The 25,820-nt window shown below is 39.9% G+C and overlaps 1 protein-coding gene across 4 annotated transcripts in view; it reads left to right on the top strand.

The window, feature by feature from the left end:
- LOC115222889 (probable E3 ubiquitin-protein ligase HERC1) overlaps nucleotides 1–25,820 on the top strand; it is a 122,957-nt gene that overhangs the window by 52,133 nt on the left and 45,004 nt on the right. For all 4 annotated transcript variants that reach the window (XM_029793273.2, XM_036511903.1, XM_036511905.1 and 1 more), the window contains exons 25-42: nucleotides 1,340–1,476; nucleotides 2,561–2,633; nucleotides 3,374–4,330; nucleotides 6,890–7,033; nucleotides 8,614–8,720; nucleotides 8,989–9,303; nucleotides 10,313–10,552; nucleotides 11,516–11,599; nucleotides 11,836–12,046; nucleotides 12,765–12,859; nucleotides 14,260–14,423; nucleotides 15,560–16,638; nucleotides 17,387–17,621; nucleotides 18,616–18,785; nucleotides 19,802–20,030; nucleotides 21,120–21,283; nucleotides 22,537–22,700; nucleotides 23,025–23,133. In XM_029793273.2, the coding sequence (XP_029649133.1) occupies nucleotides 1,340–1,476; nucleotides 2,561–2,633; nucleotides 3,374–4,330; nucleotides 6,890–7,033; nucleotides 8,614–8,720; nucleotides 8,989–9,303; nucleotides 10,313–10,552; nucleotides 11,516–11,599; nucleotides 11,836–12,046; nucleotides 12,765–12,859; nucleotides 14,260–14,423; nucleotides 15,560–16,638; nucleotides 17,387–17,621; nucleotides 18,616–18,785; nucleotides 19,802–20,030; nucleotides 21,120–21,283; nucleotides 22,537–22,700; nucleotides 23,025–23,133 (4,677 nt within the window). The remainder of the gene's footprint in view (nucleotides 1–1,339; nucleotides 1,477–2,560; nucleotides 2,634–3,373; nucleotides 4,331–6,889; nucleotides 7,034–8,613; nucleotides 8,721–8,988; nucleotides 9,304–10,312; nucleotides 10,553–11,515; nucleotides 11,600–11,835; nucleotides 12,047–12,764; nucleotides 12,860–14,259; nucleotides 14,424–15,559; nucleotides 16,639–17,386; nucleotides 17,622–18,615; nucleotides 18,786–19,801; nucleotides 20,031–21,119; nucleotides 21,284–22,536; nucleotides 22,701–23,024; nucleotides 23,134–25,820) is intronic.

The raw sequence follows: 25,820 nt of genomic DNA, 5'->3' as shown, positions 1-25,820 counted from the left end.
ATATTTACCAATAAATAAAATTGGTATTTTCTGTGAGTCACATTGCCTAATATAAAGAAATAATTTCAAGCGTGTTATTTCTCAATAAAAGATAAATTTCGTGTATAAAACTGCTTTCTGCAGTTAAGGGTAATGAAATTGTGAGTGGATGTATCTGATTTCCTCAGTAAAAGGGTTAATGTAGCAACCCCAAATTTAAGGGCTTTTACTTTCCATCTCTCAACCACCAGTCTGTAGAGACCCTGCAGAAAGTCAGGGGTGTAACCCTTTTTATATTAAGCCTTTTTTTTAACTCTTTATGAATCCGAGTTCAGGTCCTGTTAGGGTTGATAAACCAGGTTCTTGAGATACCCAGGGGTTGCTACGTTGAATTGTATTCCTCTGCTTTTCAACCTAGATTTGGTCAACTTAACAAGGAAGGTCTCCATTTGGTTGCTTGATCTGCTAGAAATAACAGCCAAATCTCCTACCATTTAAAAAAGAACACATTTGATTATGAAGTCATATATACACTTTATCTGAATTGAAGATAGGATGGTCAGAGTTGAAACAACTTTGATCACAAGTTTGTTGAATCAAGACTGACCTGGGGCTAAACAACTAAAAGAAGGACATTAAATAATGTAGTCCTAGATACATTATTCCTCAGTAAAAAGACATGTGACAATTGAAAACCTTTGATCAGAGTCCTGCTGGATTGTTGCTGACTTGGAGTTAAACAAAAACATGAACGAACAGAGTAGATAATGTAGTCCAAGGTACACTATATCTGAATAAAAAAAGTAGGATCATAGTTGGTCTCTGATCAAAGGTGTTGTTGCTTGGGAGTGGCTGACATTAGGAAAGGCATCCAGCCATAGAAACCATGCCAGATCATACTGAAATCTGGTGCAGCTCTCCGGCTCACCAGTTCTAATCAAACCGACTAACCCATGCCAGCATAGAAAGCAAACGCTAAATAATGATGATGATGATGGTGGACCACCTTTGATCACTGGTTTATTGGATCAGGGATGACTTAAAGCTAGACAATGCCACTATCACTGCCCAAAAGGAAGTCTCTATGTAGCCACTTAGCTTGCTAGAATAAGCAGCTAGATTTTCCTCAAATTGCATCTTGCTGAAGAGCACATTTGATAATTTAGTCCTCGATACACTATACCCCACAAAAACTTGTATGGCCATTGCTGAACCAATTTTAATTAGGGCTAAACAAGCAAACGATAAAGTTTTGTGTCAAACTTCACCCAACTCCCAAGAAATTTACAAGATAAATTATTTCTGTTTCTTAACTATGTTTGTTTGCTTTCATTTTTTCCCTTTTTCTTTTCCTTGTCAGACCACAATACAGAGAGACGGCTTTATTTGTCACCAAGGAAGAACAAGAAATCCGTAACACGGACAAGTAGCTCTCCGAACCTTTGTTGTTTGAATGACATTGAGGAGTCAAACGGGGAAACTGAAACTGGTAGCGAGGTGAGCCTTTGTTCTGCTCTGAACCATCAATGTCACCATTAGCATTCACCATCATTATCAACATCACCACCACCACCACCACCACCACCACCACCACCACCACCACCACCATCATCATCATCATCCTCATACAGTAACATGAAGCTGGTAGTGAGAGGTTTTGTGTTCTGTTGTGTGTGTGTGTCTATGTGTATGTATATGTACATATATGTATTTATATATGTGTCCACACACACGTGTGTGTATGTGTACTTGTATGCTTGTGTGTGTATAGATATATGTGTCTGTGAGTGTGTGTATGCATATCATCTTTGTCATTTAATGTTCACTTTCCTAATCTTACCTGGGGGCCAACAAAATTCATTGAGGAAGATTTTCTATGGGTGGATGCTTTTCCTGTTGCCAACCCTTACCCGTTTCCAATCGAAATAATATTTACCTGTGGCCATACACATTTTCCATATAAGACTGGAAGCAAAGGGCTCTTTACTTGTAAGATGTTGACAATCATCACATGAGGTCAAGACAGCAAGACATACTCACACACACACAAACATATTTAAGACAGGATTCTTTCAGTTTCCATATACCAAGTCCACTCCCAAGGCTTTTGTTGGCCCAGGACTATAGCGGAAAGCACTCACCCAAGGTGCCATGCTGTGGAGCAGAACACAAAACTACATATTTGGGAAGGAAACTTCTTAACCACACAGTCATGTATGCATGTGTGTGTGTGGCTGTATGGTAAGAGTTTGCTTTCCAAGCATGTGGTTCTGTGTTCAGTCCCACTGTGTGGCACCTTAGGCAAGTGTCTTCTACTATGGCCTCAGACCAATCAAACCCTCAGGATTTGATTTAGGGAATGGAAACTGAAAGAAATTTGCCACTTAAATATATGTATTTGTGTATCTTTCCCTCACTGCTGCTTGTTGGTTTGTTTATGTTCCTGTAACCTAGGTGTTCAGCAAAGGGACACTAATAGAATAAGTACCAGATGTCGATGATGATATATACACACATATACACTTTCTCATGCACACACACACACATACACGCATATACTGATATGCTGTTTCTTTTGTAGAACACTGGCAATGGAGGTTTGCGCTACACAGCTGCACAATGCAATGGTACGGCTACACCTCTCTCAGGAGAAAGTAAGTATTTAATCCTTCCTATGTTTGGTCTGGCAGATGTTGATTTCTGACATAGATTCATGGTCACTTCAGTGAAGGAGGTGGGATGACAGCCACCACGCTGCTGAACACTGACAAATGTAAGAGGAAACTCTGAGCAGTTGCTCACCCTGCTAAAAAATAGCAGCTGAATGGTCTTTAGTTTATACCCTTGTGTATTAAAACAATAATGGAGGACACATTAGATAATGTAGTCCTTGATACATTATGTCTGAAAAAAAGAGATTGGGGTGGGCACAATTGAAAGAGCTTTGGTTATACTTTTGCTGTTGATTATTGGGTTCAGCATCAACAACAAAACTATATTCAGTTGATAAGGCAACCATGACACTATCATTTGAATTGCTAGAAATAGCAGCTTAAAAATGAAAGGACGCAGTAGATAATGTAGTCTTAGATATACTATGTCCAAATAAAAAACAATTGCAGTTGGAATATGTTTTATCCTTGACCTGTTCAGAACTGACCTGGGGCTATACAATGAAGCAGGACACCTTATGTGATGTAGTCCTAGATACATTGTATCTGAATCAGATATGTATCGGTCACATGAATTGAAACACATAAGCAACTACTCGTTTAGTTTATGGTCCAGAAAGGGTTAACAATTTTCAGGTATTAGGGTTCATAGTTTCACTTTTCTAATTATGATTCTGTATTCCTATCTCTTTCTCACTCTCTCCCTCTTTCTCTTTTGCCAGACACCAGCATGGAATCCTTACAGAAAGTGAAAGAAATCTTGCGCCGTCTCCGGTGGCGCCAAGAACGTGTTGGTGACATTACACCTGGATACTTTGGCGAAGAGAACGAACATCACACCTGTCGGAAGCTGTGCATCAAAGAATTGATGTTGGACATTTTCCACTTTGTGTGCGGCGAACATATTATGTATCAGATATATTTTGCTAAATCCCTTGAACATCAGCAAGAGAGGGCACAATCACGTGTTGACTCACTGCACCAAATAGTTGAGTTGTTGTCCACAGAGAAAGATAAAACATCTAACAATCGCCAGTCCAGTGTTGACAGTCAGGACAGCAACACCAGCTCACCTGAAGATTTTACACTGACCACTCTACTTAGTTCTGTCCATCTCCAGTTCCTGTCTGGTTGCTTCGGATTGAGTTCTTTACCATTTGAAACAACATCAGCTCTGCCTGACGGAAGTCACTATCAGGATGGGATCAAGGCGGCGCGAGCCCAAAGCCAACAAGAGGTGCAGTTAGCAGTCCACCGAATCTATGAGCTGCTTGTCGGGGCATTGGTCACGACATCAAAATCTAAAACACTGGAGGAAAGCACCAAGCAGAAGCTGCTCCTGTCCACTGTGCTGTCCATGAGCAACAAGTATTGTCCAGCTGACCTGTCCCTTGCTGTGTCCTGTGGTCAGCTGCTCCCCCTCCTCTACTGCCTCAGCGAGAATGCTCACACTGTGCCCCTCACCATGCAGATACCACCAACTGCCTTGAATTCCCTCCAGCTGAACAACATGCTCCAGCTGGGCTGTCAACACCTTCTGCAAATCGTTGCCGTTGGCACCGGGATGTATGCCGAGAGACTAAGTGATGGTGTCATCCAGAATGTTGTGGATTTACTGTGGAAACAACTGGAAAAACTCTTGTCTTCAGCTGTTTCTCAAGAGAAAGATATACAGCAAGGTATTACTGTTTATTCTGTGTGTGTGTTTGTCTGAGTGTATGTGTTTGTCTGTGTGTGCTACATCCCATCCCCTCCTAAACGACACCCCACACACAGAACTATTTCCATTCCTCATCATTTCTGCCCACTCCATTTCAACCAATCATCTCCTTTCTGGGCCTTCACTCACTGCCCTTTTTCCCCTCTGCTACACTCCATTCTAAACTCCTCTCTCACCTGCTATCATTCTCAATGCCCTCCCACATCTCCCATCATAACCCCCCACCTACTATAGCCCCTTATGTATCCTTATCTCTCACTCTCCACAGCTCTTGCACCTTATACACCATTCTTCTATTTTCTGTTCTATTCTCCTTCCTGAGCCACTCCTACACCTCCCACCTCACGTTTCTACATACTGGTATTTTCCATCATCCCCACCCCCACCTTTGTTACTTTCCACCTGTTTCTTCCCTCCTCGCACTCTCATCCCCTCCCATCATGCACTGACCTCTTTTTTATGCCCACCTTCTTGTTCTTTGCTCCTTGAGAGTTTACACTAGCAGCCCATCACTACCTTCTGCTTATCTCCTTCAGCCATTTATCTCCTCTATAGCTAGACACCTGTGCTTGTCCCTCTATAATACTTTAGCATTTCGAAACCTGATAAGCAGCCATTCATCTCCGTCTTCTTCTCCCAAATACTTCTTAGTAGTGGGAGCTTTTTCCTCCATTTCCTTCTACTTCTCTGTTCTTTTCTGTCTTGCAACTCACACAGCGACCTCACTGGTGCCAGTGGCATGAAACAAGTACCCAGTCCACTCTGTATAGTGGTTGGCATCAGGAAGGGCATCCAGCCTTAGAAAACATTCCAAAGATGACACTGATGTGTCATCTTTGGCATGTATCATCAAGCTCATCAAGTTTCCTGTCAAAGCAGAGATTAAATAATGATTGTATGTATGTATGTATGTGCGTATGTATGTACGTATGTATGTATGTATGTATGCATGCATGCATGCATCTGTGTCTGTATGTAAGTGTATATAAATGTACAGTTCTATATTTAAGAGATGAGGAATTATATACGTTATTTACATTATTTACAATTGACGGGTATTTGTCCTCATCTTGTTTGTTGTTAACACAATGTTTTGGCTGATATACCCTCCAGCCTTCATCAGGTGTCTTGGGAAAATTTTGAACCTGGGTTCTCGTTCCTAAGGTATTTTTCGATGTTGTTATTATTAATATTATTCAGGTTTCTGATTCCGAGTTTGATTCCAGGCAGTGACCTGAATAACATTAATAATAATAACAACATTGAAAAATACCTTAGGAATGAGAACCCAGGTTTGAAATTTCCCCAAGACACCTGATGAAGGCTGGAGGGTCTATCAGCCGAAACATTGTGTTAACAAACAACATGAGGACAAATATCCATCAATTATAAATAATGTATATAAATGTATTTAGTTATAAGTGTGTTTATGTATATGTGTATTGGTGTGAGAAATACAAAATGTATATTTGTAAAGTGAATTTCGTTTTTGTTCTGTAATTTACTAACTGTAAACTATTAATTAATTGGGAAAGCGTATAGGGTGAACATTGGTAAGAACTCAAAGAAGGGAAAGGCTTGTCAGTGTTCTACCAACCTGCTCAGGAAGAACATGGAGGCTTCATTAATAGGATAGAGGCTAAAGTACTATTGACACATAGAACGCACATGACACTTAGATTACAGAGGCTACACACATAACAGACAGACCGAATCTCAATAGAAAACATGAATGGAACAGTAACACCCACCACCACACCACATGACTAAAGACAGTAGGGATGAGAAGAGAGATGGGGAGAAACCTATAAATAATACACAGAAACATTCAGGGTAATATACACACAATAGATATATATGCACTGGCTGGTGATACTTATGAGAAATAGAAATAGATGTATAAAAAATAAAAATAAAAATTTTTTTAAATAAGTAAATAACTTAATATATAAATATATCTGTCACATACCTGTGATAAATGTAAGACTGAGATAGGTAAAATAAATAAATAAAACTATATAAAGGGCATGGAGGCATACGAAGCGAACCCATACCCATGATGGCAACACCGTGGATGAATAAACATACACAGAGGAATACAGGAACTGTACTAATTTTGCTTTTCTTGGGTCCTAGGACAGCAGCAGCACAATGGGGTGAAGGGAAGGCCACACTGTTACTAAAAACTATGACACACACATGTACACACACAAACAAAGACTCAAACACATGCACATATAAGGATACACATCTTAGAAGAACAGACTGGAGTAAATGGAGCAAGAACACACACAAAAATGAAAAGTGTCGCAGAAGAGGTCACAGATGTGTGACAAAAGACTTCTGGACAAATGACATGAGTTAGAATAATTAAATAAAAACAGTAATAAATGAGTGAAGATAAAAATATATATTGCGTGTTTATTTGGCAAAAAAAAATGAAGAAAAATTACCATCCCGAAATACAACAATATTAATTAGTTATTAACCTAATTATTTCTCTATTTTTGCATTGTAGAATCCTGTCCCAGCCAAATAGCTATTGGTGACTTCTTAGTGTTCCTTAGAAGAATTGCTGCTTCAGTTCCTGTCCAGTCACGTTTGGCTTGTAAAAAATGGACCAGTGTGCTTCTTGATATCGCAGGAAAATTTTCCGAGAAAGGTAACAGTATGCTACCTCCCTTCTTGTTTTTGAACTTGCTTTTGTTTTTATCTTTTACTTGGGAGGGAAAGCAGTGACCCTGGACCTTTACAGGGTCTCTGAGACTTTTGGGAGGGAAGGAGAAAATCTTTGAGCTGGAGACATGATCTGAATGCCTACATCAGAGTGGGGTCCATTAAAAGTACCTGAAGTAACTGGTGGTGTTGTTAAACTAGGGCACAGATCAAGTCTTCTATCCAAGTTGGCTGTGACAAGATTCAAATTCAAAATGCAAAGAATATTATTTTTTCCTTCTTTCTTCAAATTTTCTTCCGTTTCTCGCCGAGTGTTTTCCATACACCTAGGGCAGAGAAGCTCATTGTATTCATTCCCAGATTACACATACAAATTCACAGGTAAAATATGTATTTAAAAAATTAATAAATAAATAAATTCATGGATGGATGTTGTTTTCACAGCGATAATGCTCTTTTCACTACATGAGCCGTTCCAGTTAATACAACTTTTTGCACTTCCTGTAGGGATGGTAAGCCAGGTATCATTTTCAAATAGGTTTCAGTACCTTTTTTTTATCATTCCTAGAGATCCTACAATCACTGGTACTGTAGTCGCCTTGAGATGCCACATTTTTTCAATTTCTATTAGCAAGTCTTTATATTTACTGATCTTGTCAAATTCTTTCGCCGCTTTATTGTGATCACATTATTATCGTTGTTGTTGTTGTTAGTGAGGGCATACGGCTTAGTGGTGAGGATGTTGCATTCATGATCATGAGATTGATTTCAATTCTTGGAGCAGGTGGTGCATTGTGTTCTTGAGCAAAACATTTCATCTCGTATTGCTCTGCAATTGCTTTGACACCTGACGCATGACACACCATGCACCGGTTCGGACAACGTTGATATGATGGAGACAGTGAGCTGTGTGGCATGAGAATTTGATCAATATAAACAAATCCTTTGTGCAGGTCATTCGGCAAAGGCTGAACACTCAGGTGTCATCTTCAGTGGTAGAGTCCACCACCACCACCACCACCATCATCGTCATCATCATCATCATTATACTAATTGAAACATGGTGCAGATGTAAATGTTCTAAATATTTACTCTGAAGATGGCTACTTTGACAACCATGAAGACTGAAACAAATTTTTTGCCAGCCTCGCCTGGCCCCCATGCCGGTGGCACGTAAAAAGCACCATCCAACCGTGCCCATTCACAGCCCCATCTGGCACTTGTGCCGGTGGCACATAAAAAGCACCCACTACACTCACGGAGTGGTTGGTGTTAGGAAGGGCATCCAGCCGTAGAAACATTGCCAGATCAGACTGGACCTGGTGCAGCCTTCTGGCTTCCCAGACCCCAGTTGAACCGTCCAACCCATGCTAGCATGGAAAGCGGACGCTAAATGATGATGATGATGAAGCATAATGGAGCTGTGAATATTTCTGGAAACCAAAATATTTTCATCTCGAAAGATGACATTAATTACCTGAAGAATTGTAATGCTTATCATTAGTAGGATTCCTCTGAGAGATTTAAACATTGACTTTAATTATTTCCATCTTCCTTTCTTTTAAGGTTTACCATTAATCAGCAGTCTGAGAACTCGTCTTATCGCGCTACACTTACTGGCTGTTATCCTCCCTGCATGTCCTAAAGATCTGGATCGAGATTATTTCGATACAGTATGTACACTATTTTATTGTTTTTTAAAACTTTTTGTGTGTGTCTGGGTGTGTAAATTTTTTTTTTTAATGTTCCATAAAAAAAATTTCCTCTTTTTTTTTCTTTTTTGCATGTCCAACTTAGCATGGATATGTCTATCTTTCTGTCTGTCTGTTTACACACACACACATACGTATAGTTTTTTTAAATTGCTTAGTTTCCTTGTGGTTCAATGATCTTTCTCAATTGATCTTCTTATCTCAACTCTCTTTCTCTTTGCTACCACAGATTGTCCAGCGATTGTTTCATGATATGGCTCAACACATGTGGTTTGTACCAGTTGTACTTGCCAATCAACAAACCCTGGCACGCAAGAATGAACTGATGGAGAAGATCGATGAGGTGGAACAGACCGATTCCACCACTGGCTGCCCAATCTCTGCCAAAAAACAAGAAACACTCACCAAACAAAGCACTTCTTTTGATCCTGATAAAACGCTATGCTGTAGTGTTGAGAATGGTCACACGCTTGTCCATGGGCCCGGGGGCAAAGGATATGGGCTAGGCAATATGCAAATTACTTCTGGTTGTTATCAATGGAAGGTGAGAATAACTGAAATGTTTTATTTTGTTTTGTATATTTTTCTCTCCTTAAATCTTGTTTTTAATTGAAAAAAAAATTATGTTTCCTCTTTTTTGTAAAATATATATATTTGTAAATTGTCTCACATTTCATAACATAGATTCTACTTATATATTGTATTGAATTTGTTTTCCTTTCTCCATGAAGAACCTGACCTGTAAAATATAAATTTCTCTTTGTCACACACCATATTCTATTGAGTGCAACCATCATCATCATCACCATCATTATTAACCTCACCCTAACCATCATTATTATCATCACCACCACCATCACCAACACCATCAGTTCCATCACCACCACCACTATCAATTTTATCACAAACACTGGCGGCAAGCTGGCAGAATCATTGACATGCTGGGCAAAATGCTTAGCGACATTTCATCCGTCTTTATTGATTCCTGAGTTCAAATTCTACTGAGGTCAGCTTTGCCTTTCATCCTTTCAGGGTCAATAAAACAAGTACCAGTTGAATATTGGGATCAATATAAATTAACTTAACCCTACCCTCTCCTGAAATTGCCGGCCTTGTGTCAAAATTCGAAATCAAGCACCACCATCATCATCATCATTACCATTAATATTACCTATTTCTTTATTACCCACAAGGGGCTAAACACAGAGGGGATAAACAAGGACAGACATAGGTATTAAGTCGATTACATCGACCCCAGTGTGTAACTGGTACTTAATTTATCGACCCCGAAAGGATGAAAGGCAAAGTCGACCTCGGCGGAATTTGAACTCACAACGTAATGGCAGACGAAATACCGCTAAGCATTTCGCCCGGCGTGCTAACGTTTCTGCCAGCTCGCCGCCTTACCATTAATATTACCATCCTTGCCACCATCAACATCACCACTACATTACCTTCCGTTTCCATCATATTGGCACTGTACTAAATGCTATTCTCTTGTCTTGTTTCTTTATTTCTTTCTGCTGTTGCTATGGTTGTTGCCGTTGTTGCAGTTCCTAATTGTGAAGGAGAACAGTGGTAACGAGGGAACGTGTGTTGGTGTATCCCGGTGGCCTGTCACTGACTATTGTCAAAGTACGACCACCGATATGTGGTTATATCGGGCTTACAGTGGCAATGTTTATCACAACGGAGAACAAAGTGTCACATTGCCGGGTTATAGCCAAGGAGATTACATCACAGTGCTGTTAGATATGGATGCCAGGACGTTGTCTTTTGGCAAGAACGGAGAGGTAAGCACATCGACCACAACAGCAACATCAATGACAGCAACAACAACAGTCTCTCCACCCATTCTTCTCTTATCTTTTTATCAAACATTCTCTTCTTCATGCTGTTGTTGTTATTGTCGATGAGGTTGATGTTTATATATATTTATGTTGTTGTTCATATTTTGTTTCTGTGGTTTGTTGTTATTGATGTGGTTGTTGCTACTGCTGTTGTTGTTACTGATGTTGTCATCGACACCCCCGCCCCACCCCACCCCGCCCCTACCTCACTCCCTGGGCAGATGAAGTCTCGCGGTGCGGAAGGATCGAGATTTCTGTTTCTATTATTTGTGCTTCTACTTGGGCACCAAGTAGAGGCACAACTTCTACTTGGTGCTCTCATTCTCATTGAGAATGATAGCACCATGCACAGCACTTGCTCACCTCTCTCTGCTCCAAGGCCACCCTGTCTCTGCCTCCATCCACCCTTCGTTGCTGTACACTGCATGCTTTGTGGTGTGATTGTATGTTTGTATACTTGTGTGTGTATATATGTGTATATGTATAAATGTAAGTATATGTATAAATGTGTATATATATATATGTGTGTGTTTGTGTGTGTGTGTGTAAAGGTATATATATATATATATGTACATATATATTTATATAATTATGTATATATACATATGTATATGTGTTTATATGTATGTGTGTATGTGTATATATATATATTACATATGTATATGTGTTTATATGTATGTGTGTATGTATGTGTGTATATATATATACATATATGTATTTATATGAATTGTGCGTGTGTGTATGTGTGTGTATATATATATATATATATATATATATATATATATATATATATATATACACACACACACACATGTATATGTATATATGCATATGTATATATATGTGTGTGTGCATGCTCACAATTGAGGTTCCCCAATTGAAAATGTCTCCTTCCATTTCTTTCAGAAGTTGAAACTTGCCTTTGATGACATTGATGCTACTGAGCTGTATCCCTGTGTTATGTTTTACAGTTGTAACCCTGGAGAAAAAGTAAGATGATCTTTCTCTTATGTCTTTCAATGGTAAAAATCGACAAAGCACCAGATATTTGGCCTCTAGCCGAGTTTATCTAAAACAATTCGTCTAAAATACAATCTGAATAGAAAATAAAAATTGTTTCTCTTTGATGAATTCAGGCCTTCTGTCTATAATAGAAAGAATTATTATTAAGTTCCTCCTTCCCTTTGTGTTCCCTCCTCTATAAACTGTCTGTCTGTGTGTTTTAGGTGAAGATCACTGACATGCAGGTTCAGGGATCACCGTGTGACCTCCTACCAGGAGATCCACTGTGTGCCCCTGCCACTACCACCATGGTGGAGGCTGCCATCTCCCTGCTGCGGACACTACACAAGAACGAAAGCTGGACCGGAGCCATCAACGACATGATTATTAAACAGATCAACAAGATCGATAAGTTTGAAGCTCTCTCAGAGCAAGGTAAACCCTGCTTGAATTAACAGCCTTGTCATCCCATCGTCATTACCACCACTACCATTGTCATCATCAACTTTACAATTCTCCTCCTCATCATCATCATCATCATGTTTCACTCTTACTCTCACAACCACCACCACTATCATCATCATCTTAAGCTCATCATCAACACAACTATCATCATTGTTGTCTCCCTCCTCCTCCTCATCATCATTATTGCCTTCGTCATTTTCATCATCATCACCATTATCATTACCATCATCATTGTCATCATCATCACCACACAGTCATCATCATTGTCGTCACTGACGTATCTGTGGCCTCTCCCTTGCCTCCGTCCCAATTTCATCATTGTTTCGTCTGTCCTTCCCTTCTCAAGACTGTCTCTGCCTCCACCTGACGGCACGCTTATGGAAGCTTGTACTCCATTGCTGCCTTGGTAGACGATGTCATCATGGCAACGTTGCTGCTTGTGCTCGGCCCTTCTGTGATCAATTGCCTGCTTGTTTTCTCAGCAATATCTTTGTTGTCTCGTTGCTCTCGCTTTCATCATCGTCATCATTGTCTTCATCATCATCGTCATCACCTTGTAACATTTTTAACAATGGATCTGTTCTCTTGCATCAGGTTTAATACATGTGATGGTTTTAAATAACAACAACAATAACAGCAGTGACTTAAAATCTCTTTTATCAATTTCTATCTTTGTGTGTTGTTTCAGAGGAAGATAAAGAAGGTTCCGTCCCAGCAGCCGCCACGAAGAATGAAAGTGATACAAAGTTATTATTCCAGTCAGTAGAAACATTATGTTATGAAGTAAGTGTTGGCCATTTTCGGCTGAAATACCACGTCTGGATTTGGGTCTCTGTTCACCATACTGACAGGCACACACACATACATACACACATTACCAGATGTGTTTCATCATCATCATCATCGCTTAACGTCCGCTTTCCATGCCAGCATGGGTTGGACAGTTTGACTGAGGACTGGCGAGCCAGAAGGCTGCACCAGGCTCCAATCTGATCTGGCAGAGTTTCTACGGCTGGATGCCCTTCCTAATGCCAACCACTCCGAGAGTGTGGTGGGTGCTTTTACGTGCCACCGGCATGAGGGCCAGTCAGGTGGCACTGGCAACGGCCACACTCAAATGGTGTTTTTTACGTGCCACCTGCACAATAGCCAGTCCAGCAGCACTGGCAACAACCTCGCTCAGATGTTGTTTTCCATATGCTACCAGCAATAGTGCCAGTAAGGCGACGCTGGTAACGAACACACTCAGATGGTGCTTTTTTACGTGCCACTGCCATGGGAGCCAGTCAGCAGCCCTGGAAACAATCATGCTCGGGTGGTGTTCTTATTCCACTAGCACGGTTGCCAATCAGGCAGTGCTGTCATCGGCCACGTCAGCAAATTTGATTTTGATTTCACTTGCCTCAAAAGGTCTTCACAAGCAGAGTTTAGTGTCCATTAAAAGAAAGGTATGCATGAGTGGGCTGATTACACCACTGGCATAGGCCACAGGTTATGGTCTCACTTGGCTTGCTGGATCTTCTCAAGCACAGTATATTTCCAAAGGTCTCAGTCACTAGTCATTGCCTTGGTGAGGCCTAATGTTCAAAGGTTGTGCTTCAACATCTCATCCCATGTCTTCCTGGGTCTACCTCTTCCACAGATTCCCTCAACTGCTTGTGTGTGACACTTTTTCACACAGCTATCCACATCCATTCTCACCATACCAGCGCAGTCGCCTCTCTTGCACACCACATCTGATGCTTCTTAGGTCCAACTTTTCTCTCAGCTACACTTTTTTATATAGTTAAACACATTTATATGATAGAATGTACACACATATATATATATAATATGTGTATATATATCAGAACAGGAGTTTTGAAAAATGTTTGGTATTATATATTCACCATCACACATGTTTCATTTGCTAATAGGAGTTACAAAATTGTACATGAAGGAGAAAACATGTAAGATATCTCCTATTAGAAATTCTTCAGACACGAAATTAAATAATACTAACAATGTGACTAATTAAGCTTTACATCAGATGGAATTAACCTGAATGCTAAAGAGTTAAAAGAATTACACACATTTGCCTTTGTTCCTCCCATGCCTGATAAATGTGAGGCTTAGAACAATAACAGCAACGCTTCTTCCACCTCTTTCACTGTTTCTGAGTCTTTTTTTTTTTTCTTTTTTAGGTGTGGCCAAGCTTAGTGCTTATTGGTGGCCTTGACCATGGACTGAGAGTGGGCGGCCGATGCAAACATAAAACTGCCTACAAAAAGGGCACCTTGTTAGGGGTGTCACGAGACCAGTCAACCACAGCTAAAGTCCATTGGGATGATAGTGACACATTCATCAGGTGACCTCTTATTTCCTTCCCTCTCTCTCTCTTTCTCTTTCTCTCTTTCTTTAAATATGTATATATATAAATTTATCCAACACATGCTGTAATCTCAAGCAGATGCTATGATTTGTAACTAAAACCTATCTTCTTGTTGGATAAATATACAAATTCCATGCACTGACAAAGGTCCTCATGTTTTTCCAGCTCAGATAATTCTGCAGTATGATGACATGGAAGCTGATAACAGTATTGGAGCTTTTAGATGTACTTACTTTGATATTATCTATTCCTGTGAAACGCATTAAAATTTATGTGAACATTTGATCATTTAAACATGCTTGTCTGATTTTTACCCCGTAATTTTAAACTCTGCTAAAACTCCCTTTTTTTTAATATATATTTGTACCATTGATTAACAAAAAATTGTCGAAACTAGTTTGGCATGTATGTGAACAACCATGTTTTTCGAATTTAGGTGCATTTTCAAACCCCTCTCTTTATATGTATGTATGTGTGTGTGTGTGTGTGTGTGTATATGTGTGTATATATATATGTGTATATATATATATATATATATATATATATATATATATATATGTATATATATATATATATATATATATAAAGAGAGGAAGTATATGATGAGTAAAATTTATTTTACCAATGGACATCCATATTCAACTACAGTTGTTTCGCAACTTGCTAACATGTACTAATAATATATTTTATTTGATTTTATGATAAATAATAAATTATTTACAGGTAGAGGTGAAGTGCAAGTACCCCCCCCCCCACTTCTGTCTCCCCCTTTCAAAAAACTCCTCAGACTCCCATGCTTACATAGATTTCTCTGTCTATGTTAGTTTTTCTCTCTCTAAAAAAAATATAGATTGATAAAATTCATTCCTTGGCTTTTGGTACTTTATTCTTGGTAGCTGGACATAGCTTCTTTTAAATGTTTCACCCCTTGAACTAGAGCCTATATATATATTTGTATGTATGTATGTATGTATACAGCTTCTCTATCTGTCTTTCTCATTTGTCTTACCTCTTGTTATGTCTGTGTTTCTCTATATCTATCTCTCCATTTCTCTTCTCTCTCTCTCTCTCTCTCTCTCTCTCTCATTAAATTGTTCTCTTTCTCCTTTCAGTGATGCTGCCATAGCCAACCTCGAACCCATTGAACCTGCTGAGTTTGACCTCAACCACCTGGCTGGCCTCACCCCACAGCTTTTACAGGCCGTCATGAAATTGACTCTGATCAGTGATGAGAAGCACTCACTGCAGCTCAGTAGACACCAGGAATATGGTTCTTTGAATGGAGGGCAAAAGAAACCAGGGAAACCAACTGATGAATTGCAAGACTCCAACCCAATGGAGGAGTCATCCGTGGATCCTGTTGCTGCTGCTGTCACTACTGCTAAGAGTCCGCCTGATGATCCAGCACAGGTCACTGACCAGGAACAACAAATCACTGAAGAAAACAGTCGACAAAGACCCACAGATCACAACGCTGACAAGAAACGGCAATGTTTGTTGTTGCAAAGCATTAATTATGCTAGTTTTGGCATCCCACTACCACCACCACCACCGCCGCTGTCGTCATCGTCGCTGCGTTCAGTGTCAGCCTCAGCATCTACATCATTGATGGACAGCCGAGAGGCTCTGCACGGGTCACAGGGTGACATGTCTCAAACCGTTTCTAGCAGCAGGGAAGGTTCGTTGCCGAATTCCAGCTTCTCTGACACACCGTCCTGTGGTACTGAGACCGCGTCACAAAAACTTGGTAAAGAAGAAAGTGCTGTTTCGGCTGATGTCATCACGGAAGAGAGTTCTGACGAGAACGTTTTTGAGGTGAATTCCACCGAAGACAATGCCTTACAGCACGAGTTGTTCAACTTCAGGATGGCGTCGTTGAAATTGGCGGCATTGCGAATGCTTTACAGGGTTCTATTGACCAACAAATACGCTGAGATGCTGCTCGTGCCGAAATCCGACCTGCGAGCCGAGAGCAGCAAAGCCCTTCCTGACGGCACTGTGGTGAGACGAGATGATGACATGAAAGGTGAGCTTCGTGCCATCATGAAGCAGATGGTAAAGCTGGCCACGGTACCATCACCATTCCGACGTCTTGTGTCTTTGGTGGAACTGGAACGAGCACAGAATGTTCTCTATCAGGTTATGATTCAAACCCAGTCTGATAACCAAGCCAATCTTGCTCAGTATGAAGGTGAGTGTCAACACACACACACACACGCGCGCACACATGCATGCACACACACACACACACACACACACACAGAGTTTTAGACAGACTGACATACATTTTGAGTTAGTGTCTGGATGTGTGTCAAGTAAACATTCACAAATGTAAACACACACACAGTCTTCACATATACATACACACCCACAGATATATATATATACACACACACACACACAATCTTCATATATACAGTGACAATGACAGACAGATTGACACATGCATTTTGAATCAGTGTCTGTATGTGTGTCGGGCAAATGTTCACAAACATATATAAGCACACACACACACACACACACACACACACACATGGATACACACATACACACTCACACATTGGTACACAGACACACACACATTCTCACACATACCATACATGTAAATATAAATAATTCTTTCAACTGTTAAAAGGAGATCAATAATGACAGTAGCAATAACAATCCTTTCTGCTGATTGGCACAACACCTGAAATTTGGTGAGAAGGGGCTGGTTGATGGGACTGGCCCTAGTGCTTAACTAATACTTATTTTACTGACCCTTAGAAAAAGGATGAAAGGTAAAGTTGACGTTAAATAATAATAATAATAATAATAATAATAATAATAATAATCATAATAATAATCATAATAATAATAATAATAATAATAACAACAGCTGATCTCAATCATTTATCACTGATTATCTCTGGTTATGTTTGCTGTGTTTTATTTCATAGAACAACTGGATAAGCTAAGGGCATCAAAAGGCATCAAGGCCAGTGTGGACGTAACGTCCAGCCCCCCACTGGAACGAAGTAACAGCACAAGTACTTCTGCCTCTGTTGATGACAGCAATGTCAACAGTGGCACCAACGGAGTAGGGACTCGCCGCTCCAGCATGGATAGCAGTTCTCTCCTACAGCGCCACCAACCTGTTGTCCACCGGATCAGAACGATGTTAAGTGAACCGAGGTAAGTCAACTTTGCTCAGCCTACTGACAGTATAAATAGACAGGGGGAGGGGAGAAGTTTTATTTTGTTTTTAATTTATTTGTTGGAAGGGTTAGTGTCACATGGGCACAGCCTAGGTCTTGATCAACCCCAGCCGGTTCCCCTAGGTGAAGAGGTCTATTTGTAGAAAGACATAAAACACTAAGTGACCCCCAAGCATCATCACTGATGGCCAGAGGAATTGGTAGATGAGATATAAGTAAAAGACATATCTTCAAATATTCCTTGCATTAACCACCATATTCGTTATTTTGAAACCACATGATTGACCAGACTCTGTCAGATGTTGTTATATGTTGCTGATCACAACGTTTTTTTTAGCTTTGGAATGATGCCACCCTGATGGTTAGGATTGTGTGAAGGATTTCTAATATGAAATTTCTTACATGTCTATCCAACATACACAATTTTGTGATTCCTCTTCGTAAATGAAGCATATGTAATGGTGAATATATAATGCCAAATGATTTTTCCAGCTTCCTGTTTTGTTTTATTTATATATGTGTGTGTATGTATGTGTGTATATGCTGGTGGCACATAAAAAGCACCCATTAACTTTCAAAGTGCTTGGTGTTAGGAAGGGCATCCAGCCATAGAAACCATGCTAAATGAGACTGGAGCCTGGTGCAGCTCTCCGGATCACCAGTTCCATTCAAACCATCCAACCCATGACAACATGGACATCAGATGTTAAATGATGATGATGATGATGATGAGAGAGCGTGTGTGGTTCTTACTGTGTTGAAACTGTGTGAGACTCAACTACATTGTAATCCCATTTCTTCCATTAGCAAATCTTCTGGGTTTAATGTAGGGGTTACCTTCATAAGAACACTAAAACTTATATATTTACACACACACTGTATGGCTATGTTATGTATTGTTTCTTACTGACTAATTGGTGCTTAAACAATGTCTGTTCATTGCTGTCTCCTTGTTTTCTCCTCTCCATCAGTCTTTCAGCAGTTCCTATCAGTGTATCACCATTACAACATCCGACTTTGTCTCCAGCAACTGTAACAGCAGTCAGCCCCACACCACAAACCCCACCATCACCTCTCTATGCACCACTCATCGAGATGGGATTTAGCCTAAACCACATTGTGCAAGCAATGAGAGCAACAGGTAAGTACAGTTGCTTCCTCCTCTTCACTTCTCTCATCACAGACTAAAGCCTCGTTATTTTAATTGACACATAATGTCCTACTGCAAATTTTCCAAGTGAAACGCCTCAATGTCAGGACTGGTTTATTGTTGGACAAAATGTCTTACATTTATTGGCGTCTCTTTCTGTTCAGAGTTTAGATCCCATGGAAATTGTCTTTTCCTTTCCTCTTTTCATCTTTTATCCTTTACTTGTTTCAGTCATTAGGCCACAGCCATGCTGGGGCACCACCTAGAAGAATTTTTAGTTGAGTGATTCGACCCCAGTACATTTTGTGTCAGCCTGATACTTATTCTATCAGTCACTTTTGCCGAACTGCTAAGTTACAGGAACATAAGCACATTGGCACTGGTTCTCAAGTGTGTGTGTGGGGGGAGGGGGCAAACACAAACACACATGCACACATGACAGGCTTCTTTCAGTTTCCATGTAGCAAATTCACTCACAAAGCTTTGATTGGCCTGAAGCTATAGTAGAAGACACCTGCCCAAGGTGCCTTGCAATGGGATTGAATCTGGAACCATGGGATTGGGAAGCAGGCTTCTTACCACACAGCCACACCTGCACTTTAGGGTTTGATAAAATATCAAGGAAATCTTGGAGAAAGGGCTGATATACTTAACATTATCCTCTCCAATGAAATTTGTAGCCTTGTGTATCATCATCATTACCATCATCACACATACACACCTGCATGCATGCACACACACACACACACAATGGGCTTCTTTCAGTTTCCCTCTACCAAATCCATTCATAAGGCTTTGGTTGGCCCATGGCTAAAATAGAAGATACTTGCCCAAGGTGTTACCCAGTGGGACTGAACCCAAGGCCTTATGATTGGGAAGCCAGCTTCTTAAACATACAGCCACATCTGTACCTGTGCGTGTGTGTGTGTGTGTCTATATGATAAGAAACCATCAGTATTTTAATTACCCCAATACACAGCATTCTTCTCTGTTTCTTTCTGTTTCAGGTGTCAACATTGAGGCTTCTGCTCATGTTGTAAATACCCTAGCCACGTGGATGGTCGAACACCCCATCACTGAAACCCCGAACCAAAACGAACAATCTAGTTGTGCCGTAAGCTCGACTTCTACCTGTGTCCCTGTTGACCTCTCATTTCCACCCACATCTCTCCCCTCCAGGGGCACACCTCTCACAGACATGCTCAATGCACATATCTACAGAATAGCCTCTGACTGGTAAGTCTTTTCTCTTTGTCATCTTGTTCTGAATGTTTTTGTGTCTAAATAATTCTTGGACACAAAATTTTGGTTTTGGTATTAAATGAAGACAGACTGGAAAGGGGTGGGTTGTGTTTTTTTTTTATTGACTGTTTTGTTGCTGAAGACTGGGTCTTTAAGATTATTGAGTTCTGAAGATTGGGTCTTTAGGAATATGTCTTGGCTGAAGATTGTGTCTTTATCATTACTATGAAGCTGAAAATTGAAACTTTAGGATTACTTTGCTTCTGAATATTGGCTCTTAAGGATTATCAAGTTGTTGAAGACTGGGTTTTAGAATTACTGTGTAACTGAAGATTGGGATTTTAGGATTGTTGTATTGTTGAAAACTGGGTCTAAAGAATTGTGTTGTTGAAGATTTGGTCTTAAAAATTATTGTTGCTGAAAACTGGGTCTTTAGGGGTGTTGTGTTGTTGAAGACTAGGTCAGAGTGTGACAAGGCTGGCCCTTTTTTTAAATACAGGTACTACTCATTTTTGCCAACTGAGTGGACTGGAGCAACGTGAAATAAAGTGTCTTGCTCAAGGATGCAACGCGTCACCGGGAATTGAACTCACAACCTTACAATCATGAGCCAAATGCTCTAACCACCATGCTACACCTTCAAGCGCATAAATGCTGATAGACATCCATACAAAGTGGAAAATTTTGCTTAAAGCACTTGACCGGTAATCAAAGGGGTGTAAGTTTGAGTCTCATAGTTAGTTGCTGACAAATGTTTCTGCTTTGTATGGATATCTTATCCAATCTCTGCTGTTCTATCAGCGTTTATGTGTTTGAAAATAAATTATCATCTTATTTGTATCTCACAATACACATTTCAACACTTCTGAAACAAATATTAGTTTGTTTACATTTATTGTAATAAATTAGTTTCAATATTGTCTATTCCTAAATATGTTAACACAATAAAAACAATTGTCAGATTTGTAAGGTGAATTCTACAATTAAAGGTGTGATTTTCTCTGTGTATTTTTGTTATGTATATTTATATATATGTTAAAGTAAGTATACTGTATGAGTAGTGTAATGTGTTACTCTTTGCAGGGAAAACACCCTCCAGACAGCCGAGGCACCAATGGCCCATATAGAGACATTATCAGATCAATCTTCTGATGAACGGGAAGGAGAAATACATCTGGGACGCACACGGAGGCGACGTCTGTGTCGCACACGACACATGGATATACGCAATTATCTCACCAGACCCTGTACGTATTACTACTCGACTTCTCTCTTTCACACACACACACACGCACACACTAATACCCACATTTACACTCTTACACACGCACACACACAGTGAGAAAGGAATCATAGAAGAAGAGGAGGAGGTAAATGACTGAGTAGTTAATGAGAGGAATTATTCACACGAGAAAAAATATTGAATTTTATTTTAAGATAATATTTATTTTTCTTTTAAAAATTAGCATTTTTAGCATTTTGTAGAAGCACCAAGAAATTTGATAAAAGTTACATTATAATTATCCCATGTATGACATTACCCCAAAGGTTATCCTTCATTTGACAGGGAACACTCTGGTATATTTCATATAATGACCAACTGAAACCTCAAAGGGTCACCCATGTTACAATGAGCTTGTGATAAAGAGGCTTTAAAGATTTTTAAGGTGTGGTTGTGTAGTAAGAAGTTTACTTCCCAAACACATGGTTCCGGGTTCAGTCCCTAGACAGACCTAGGAAGGACCTTGTTAGCACCCTTTGCTCCATGGGACTCAAGGTTACAATCAAGACCAACCTTAGTGCTATAAACTTTTTAGATGTTACATTGGACCTGGGCTCCTGTTCATACAAGCCCTACCACAAACCAAACGAGAGGCTGCCCTATATCAACGCTGTCCCCTGCCACCCACCCACCTATCATGTTCAGGAACCTAGTGAAGGATATCCACAGGAGGATCTTGGGCCTGTTCCAGGTTCAATCCCACTTTATGGCACCTTGCACAAGTGTCTTCTGCTACGACCTTGGGCTGACCAAGGCCTTGTGAGTAGATCTGGTAGATGGAAACTGAAAGAAGCCTGTCATATATATGTGTGTGTCTTTGTGTCTGTTTATCCCCCAGTGCCACTTGACAAGCAGTGTTGGTGTGTTTGTGTCCTCATAACTCAGCAGTTCAGCAAAAGAGACTGATAGAATAAATACCAAGCTTTAAAAAAAAACTAAGTACTTGGGTTGATTCATTCGACTAAAAGTTCTTCAAGACGGTGCCCCAGCATGGGCAATAACAGTGAAATAACTGAAACAGGAAAGAAATAAAAGATATCTTCATAAACATTAAAGTATGATTAGTCTCAGGTAGACGAGTGTATTAGAAAGAGGTGGGGGGGCTCTTGTTTCTAGCATGTTGAGTTACCACATAGGGGTTCTCTTCACCACTTGGTGTGGGTATATGTTTGATTATTTAAGTCTGTGTTTTTTTTTTCTCCTTCCTTTCCTCACCAGCTGGAACAAGAAGTCTGAGAGAGAGCCACCGGGAGAATCGTCCAGATCGTCAACACGAGATTGGTGAAGCTCGCCCTCTTTATGACCTGGAGTTTGATTTATTTGACGACTTGTTGTACGAAGAAAATACTGATGCCTTCTCACCACTGGAGTCTTCTGAACAGGTCAGTTGTTTGGAAATATAAAAATTTACTCCCTGCTGTTGTTGTGCAGATCTGTCCAACCCATAGTTCAACAAAGTGGCCAATATTGAACCCAGGATACGTAGATATCCAGTGGATCTGTATTCTCACTGTATCAAATTAATTGAAACAAAGGCAATGTGTTTCGGTAGAAATATGGTAACGGAAATGTTAAATAGCTTCAGAAAACGGTTAACTCTTGTTTAGGTTTTGAAGTAAAAGTACTTTGTCATTTAAATTTAGTCTAGTGAGGAAATTAACCACTGAACAGTTGTACTTATTTATTTATTTATCATTTTATTTCAGATGTTGATTGCAGCAAATGATTGTCATGAACCAGTCAGTTGTGATTTGTGTTTGACAAGAACAACCAACTTCAATTCACACATGAAAACTCACCATCCTGGATGTGGATGTAATGTTTACATACTTTATTTCCCTCTCTCTTTCTCTCTCTCTCTCTCTCTTTGTATATATATATATATATATATATATATACTAGCAGTATCGCCCGGCGTTGCTCAGGTTTGTAAGGTAAATAACTATAAAGCATTTTTAGAGAGTTATAGCCAAAAAACAGCAAAAAGATGGAAAAAAATGATGGTAAATTTTTTTTTTAGTTAAAAAAGGTGGAGTTGCGTCCCCTAGACAATTTGCAATTTGTGTTTCTGATTCTCGACCCCATGTCGAATTTATCGATTTTTTTCAGAACTGGGGGAACTTTTCAAAATTTTCGCTGCGTTAGTTTTGAACTATGACATTGGGCTATGTGTGTGTCAAGTTTCATCAGAATCGGTTGAAAGCCGTGGTCAGGGTGAGGGTACAAGAAAACAGACACACAGAAACACGCACAGACAAACTGCCGTTTATATATAGAGATATATATATATATATATATATATATATATACATATATATATATATCTTTTGATTCCATCTCCAACTGTAACATGTTTTTTGTTAAGGTGTTTGGTTCACTCTGTAATGTGTGGGCTTTTTGCTGCTCAGTAACATGTGGTGCTTTGTGACCATACTGTAACATGTGGTGATTTGAAGCATTCAGTAACATGGCCAGGAAGTGGGTGGCTGTTTTGGCTACATGATGACATGGAGTGTTTCATTTACTCGATTGTTAGGGTTATAGGTCTCTCAGTTAACGAACAGCACTTTGATCCTCTTAATACCTACCATGTAGCAGTTTGGTCCTTTTAATAATGTGTAGCATTAGGGTCCCTAAGCAACAGGCAGTATTTTTGCCATTTAATACAAAATAGCAAATACTAATTCGGTCACCCAATAAAGTATAATTTTTGTGGGGTTGCATAATTATTTTCATAATCCTCTTTCTCAGTGAAGATAGACTTCATTTGCATAAAGTCTTCATTATCATCATTATCATCATTTAACATTTGTCTTCAGTGCTGTTATGAGTTAGATAGTTTGACAGAATCTGACATGGCCGGGGGAAGCTGTTTTGAACTCTAGTATCTTACTGTGGCATTGTTTCTGTGGCTTGATGCTCTTCCTGATATCTATCACTTTACAGGGTGTACTAGCTGCTTCATTTTGGTAGCGCCTGCATTAGTGAGATCCATTAAGTAACTCGTATCACAAGACCCCTCAACTGAGTGAGATGGAGTAGCATTGAGGGAGGTGGCTTTGCACTAGGTGATGAGAAGTTAACATGTGACAGAGGAACCATTTGAAAAGAGTTCAGAATCATCATCATCATTGTCATTTAATGTTTGCTTTCCATGCTGGTGTGGGTTAGACGGCTTGACTGGAACTGGTAAGCCGGAGAGCTACACCAGGTTCCAGTCTGATTTAGCATGGTTTTCTATGGCTGGATGCCCTTCCTAAAGCCAACCACTCCAAACATGTAATGGATGCTTTTTACATGCCACTGGCTTGGTTGCCATTTACATGACTCCAGCAACGGCCACAACTGCGATTCCACTTGGTTTTGCGAGTCTTCTCCTCAAACACCACACTTTACCAAGGGTCTCTGTCACTCGTCATCATCTCCATGAGACCCAACGTTTGAAGGTCAGGCTTTCTCCATTTACTCTTATGTCTGTTTCTCCATGCTAGCATGTGTTAGATGAATATATTACTGAAGCATTGTTTTACAGTCTGCTGTCCTTTCTATTAATAACCTTTACCTGCCTTTTAAGTAAAGGATCTCTTATTCTACTCATCTCCAAAGGAACAGAGCCAGTGGGCAATTTGTTGATGAGGGAAATGACAACAAATTTCACCAGAAAAGCACAAATGTAAGCATGCACAAACGTGTGTGTGTGTGTATTGATTGGCTTTGTGGCCTTTCCATCCACCAAATTCAATGACAAAGCTTTAGAAGATACTTACTCAAATTGCCCAAGTCAAGTTTAATGGTTTACTGGACAATAAATCTGGCCATCCAATGGCTCTGGCCACTTCATCTTGTTGTTGTAGTTAGCTATGTACCTTTAAGTTTCAGGTTCAAATCTTGCCAGAACCAACCGAATTTACCTTTTGCTTTCCTGTAGAAGAGGAGGGATGGGTTAGAAGCCATACATTACCAGTAAGATACTGGGGGTAAGTGTGGGTGGGTGTGGTGATGTAACTGACATTGTGCTTCCCTACCCACAAAAATGGTTATCATCATCATCATAAATGTAGTCATCATGGATCACACTCAACATCATTATAACTGTAATCATCATCATCATCATAATTATTGTCGTGGACATCATCATCACCACCACCACCACCATCATCACTGGAATTGTAGCCATCATTGTCATCACCACCACCATCGCCATGGCAACCCTTCAAACTTGCTTTTCTGTTGTCTGTAAACAGTGTCAGCTTGGACCCAATATTATCTCACATCTCTCACATATATAAGCACACAACAACATATCGTACCCCTCCTCCATCTCTCTTTCTTTTCACATTTAATTAATTTATTTTATTACAACTAATTAGTAATCCATCTTAACGAACAGTCTTTAACACTTCAACTCATTATTTTAACATCATCATCATTATGCTGTTGATGTTTTTACTGTTGTTTTTGTTCTTACTCCTCTGTGTGGGTGAGAGAGAGAGAGAGAGAGA

The sequence above is a fragment of the Octopus sinensis genome, linkage group LG21, assembly GCF_006345805.1.
Source record: "Octopus sinensis linkage group LG21, ASM634580v1, whole genome shotgun sequence".
In the NCBI taxonomy this organism is placed as follows: domain Eukaryota; kingdom Metazoa; phylum Mollusca; class Cephalopoda; order Octopoda; family Octopodidae; genus Octopus; species Octopus sinensis.
Note: the sequence above shows the minus strand (reverse complement) of the source record. Positions and strands in the feature narration are given on the sequence as shown.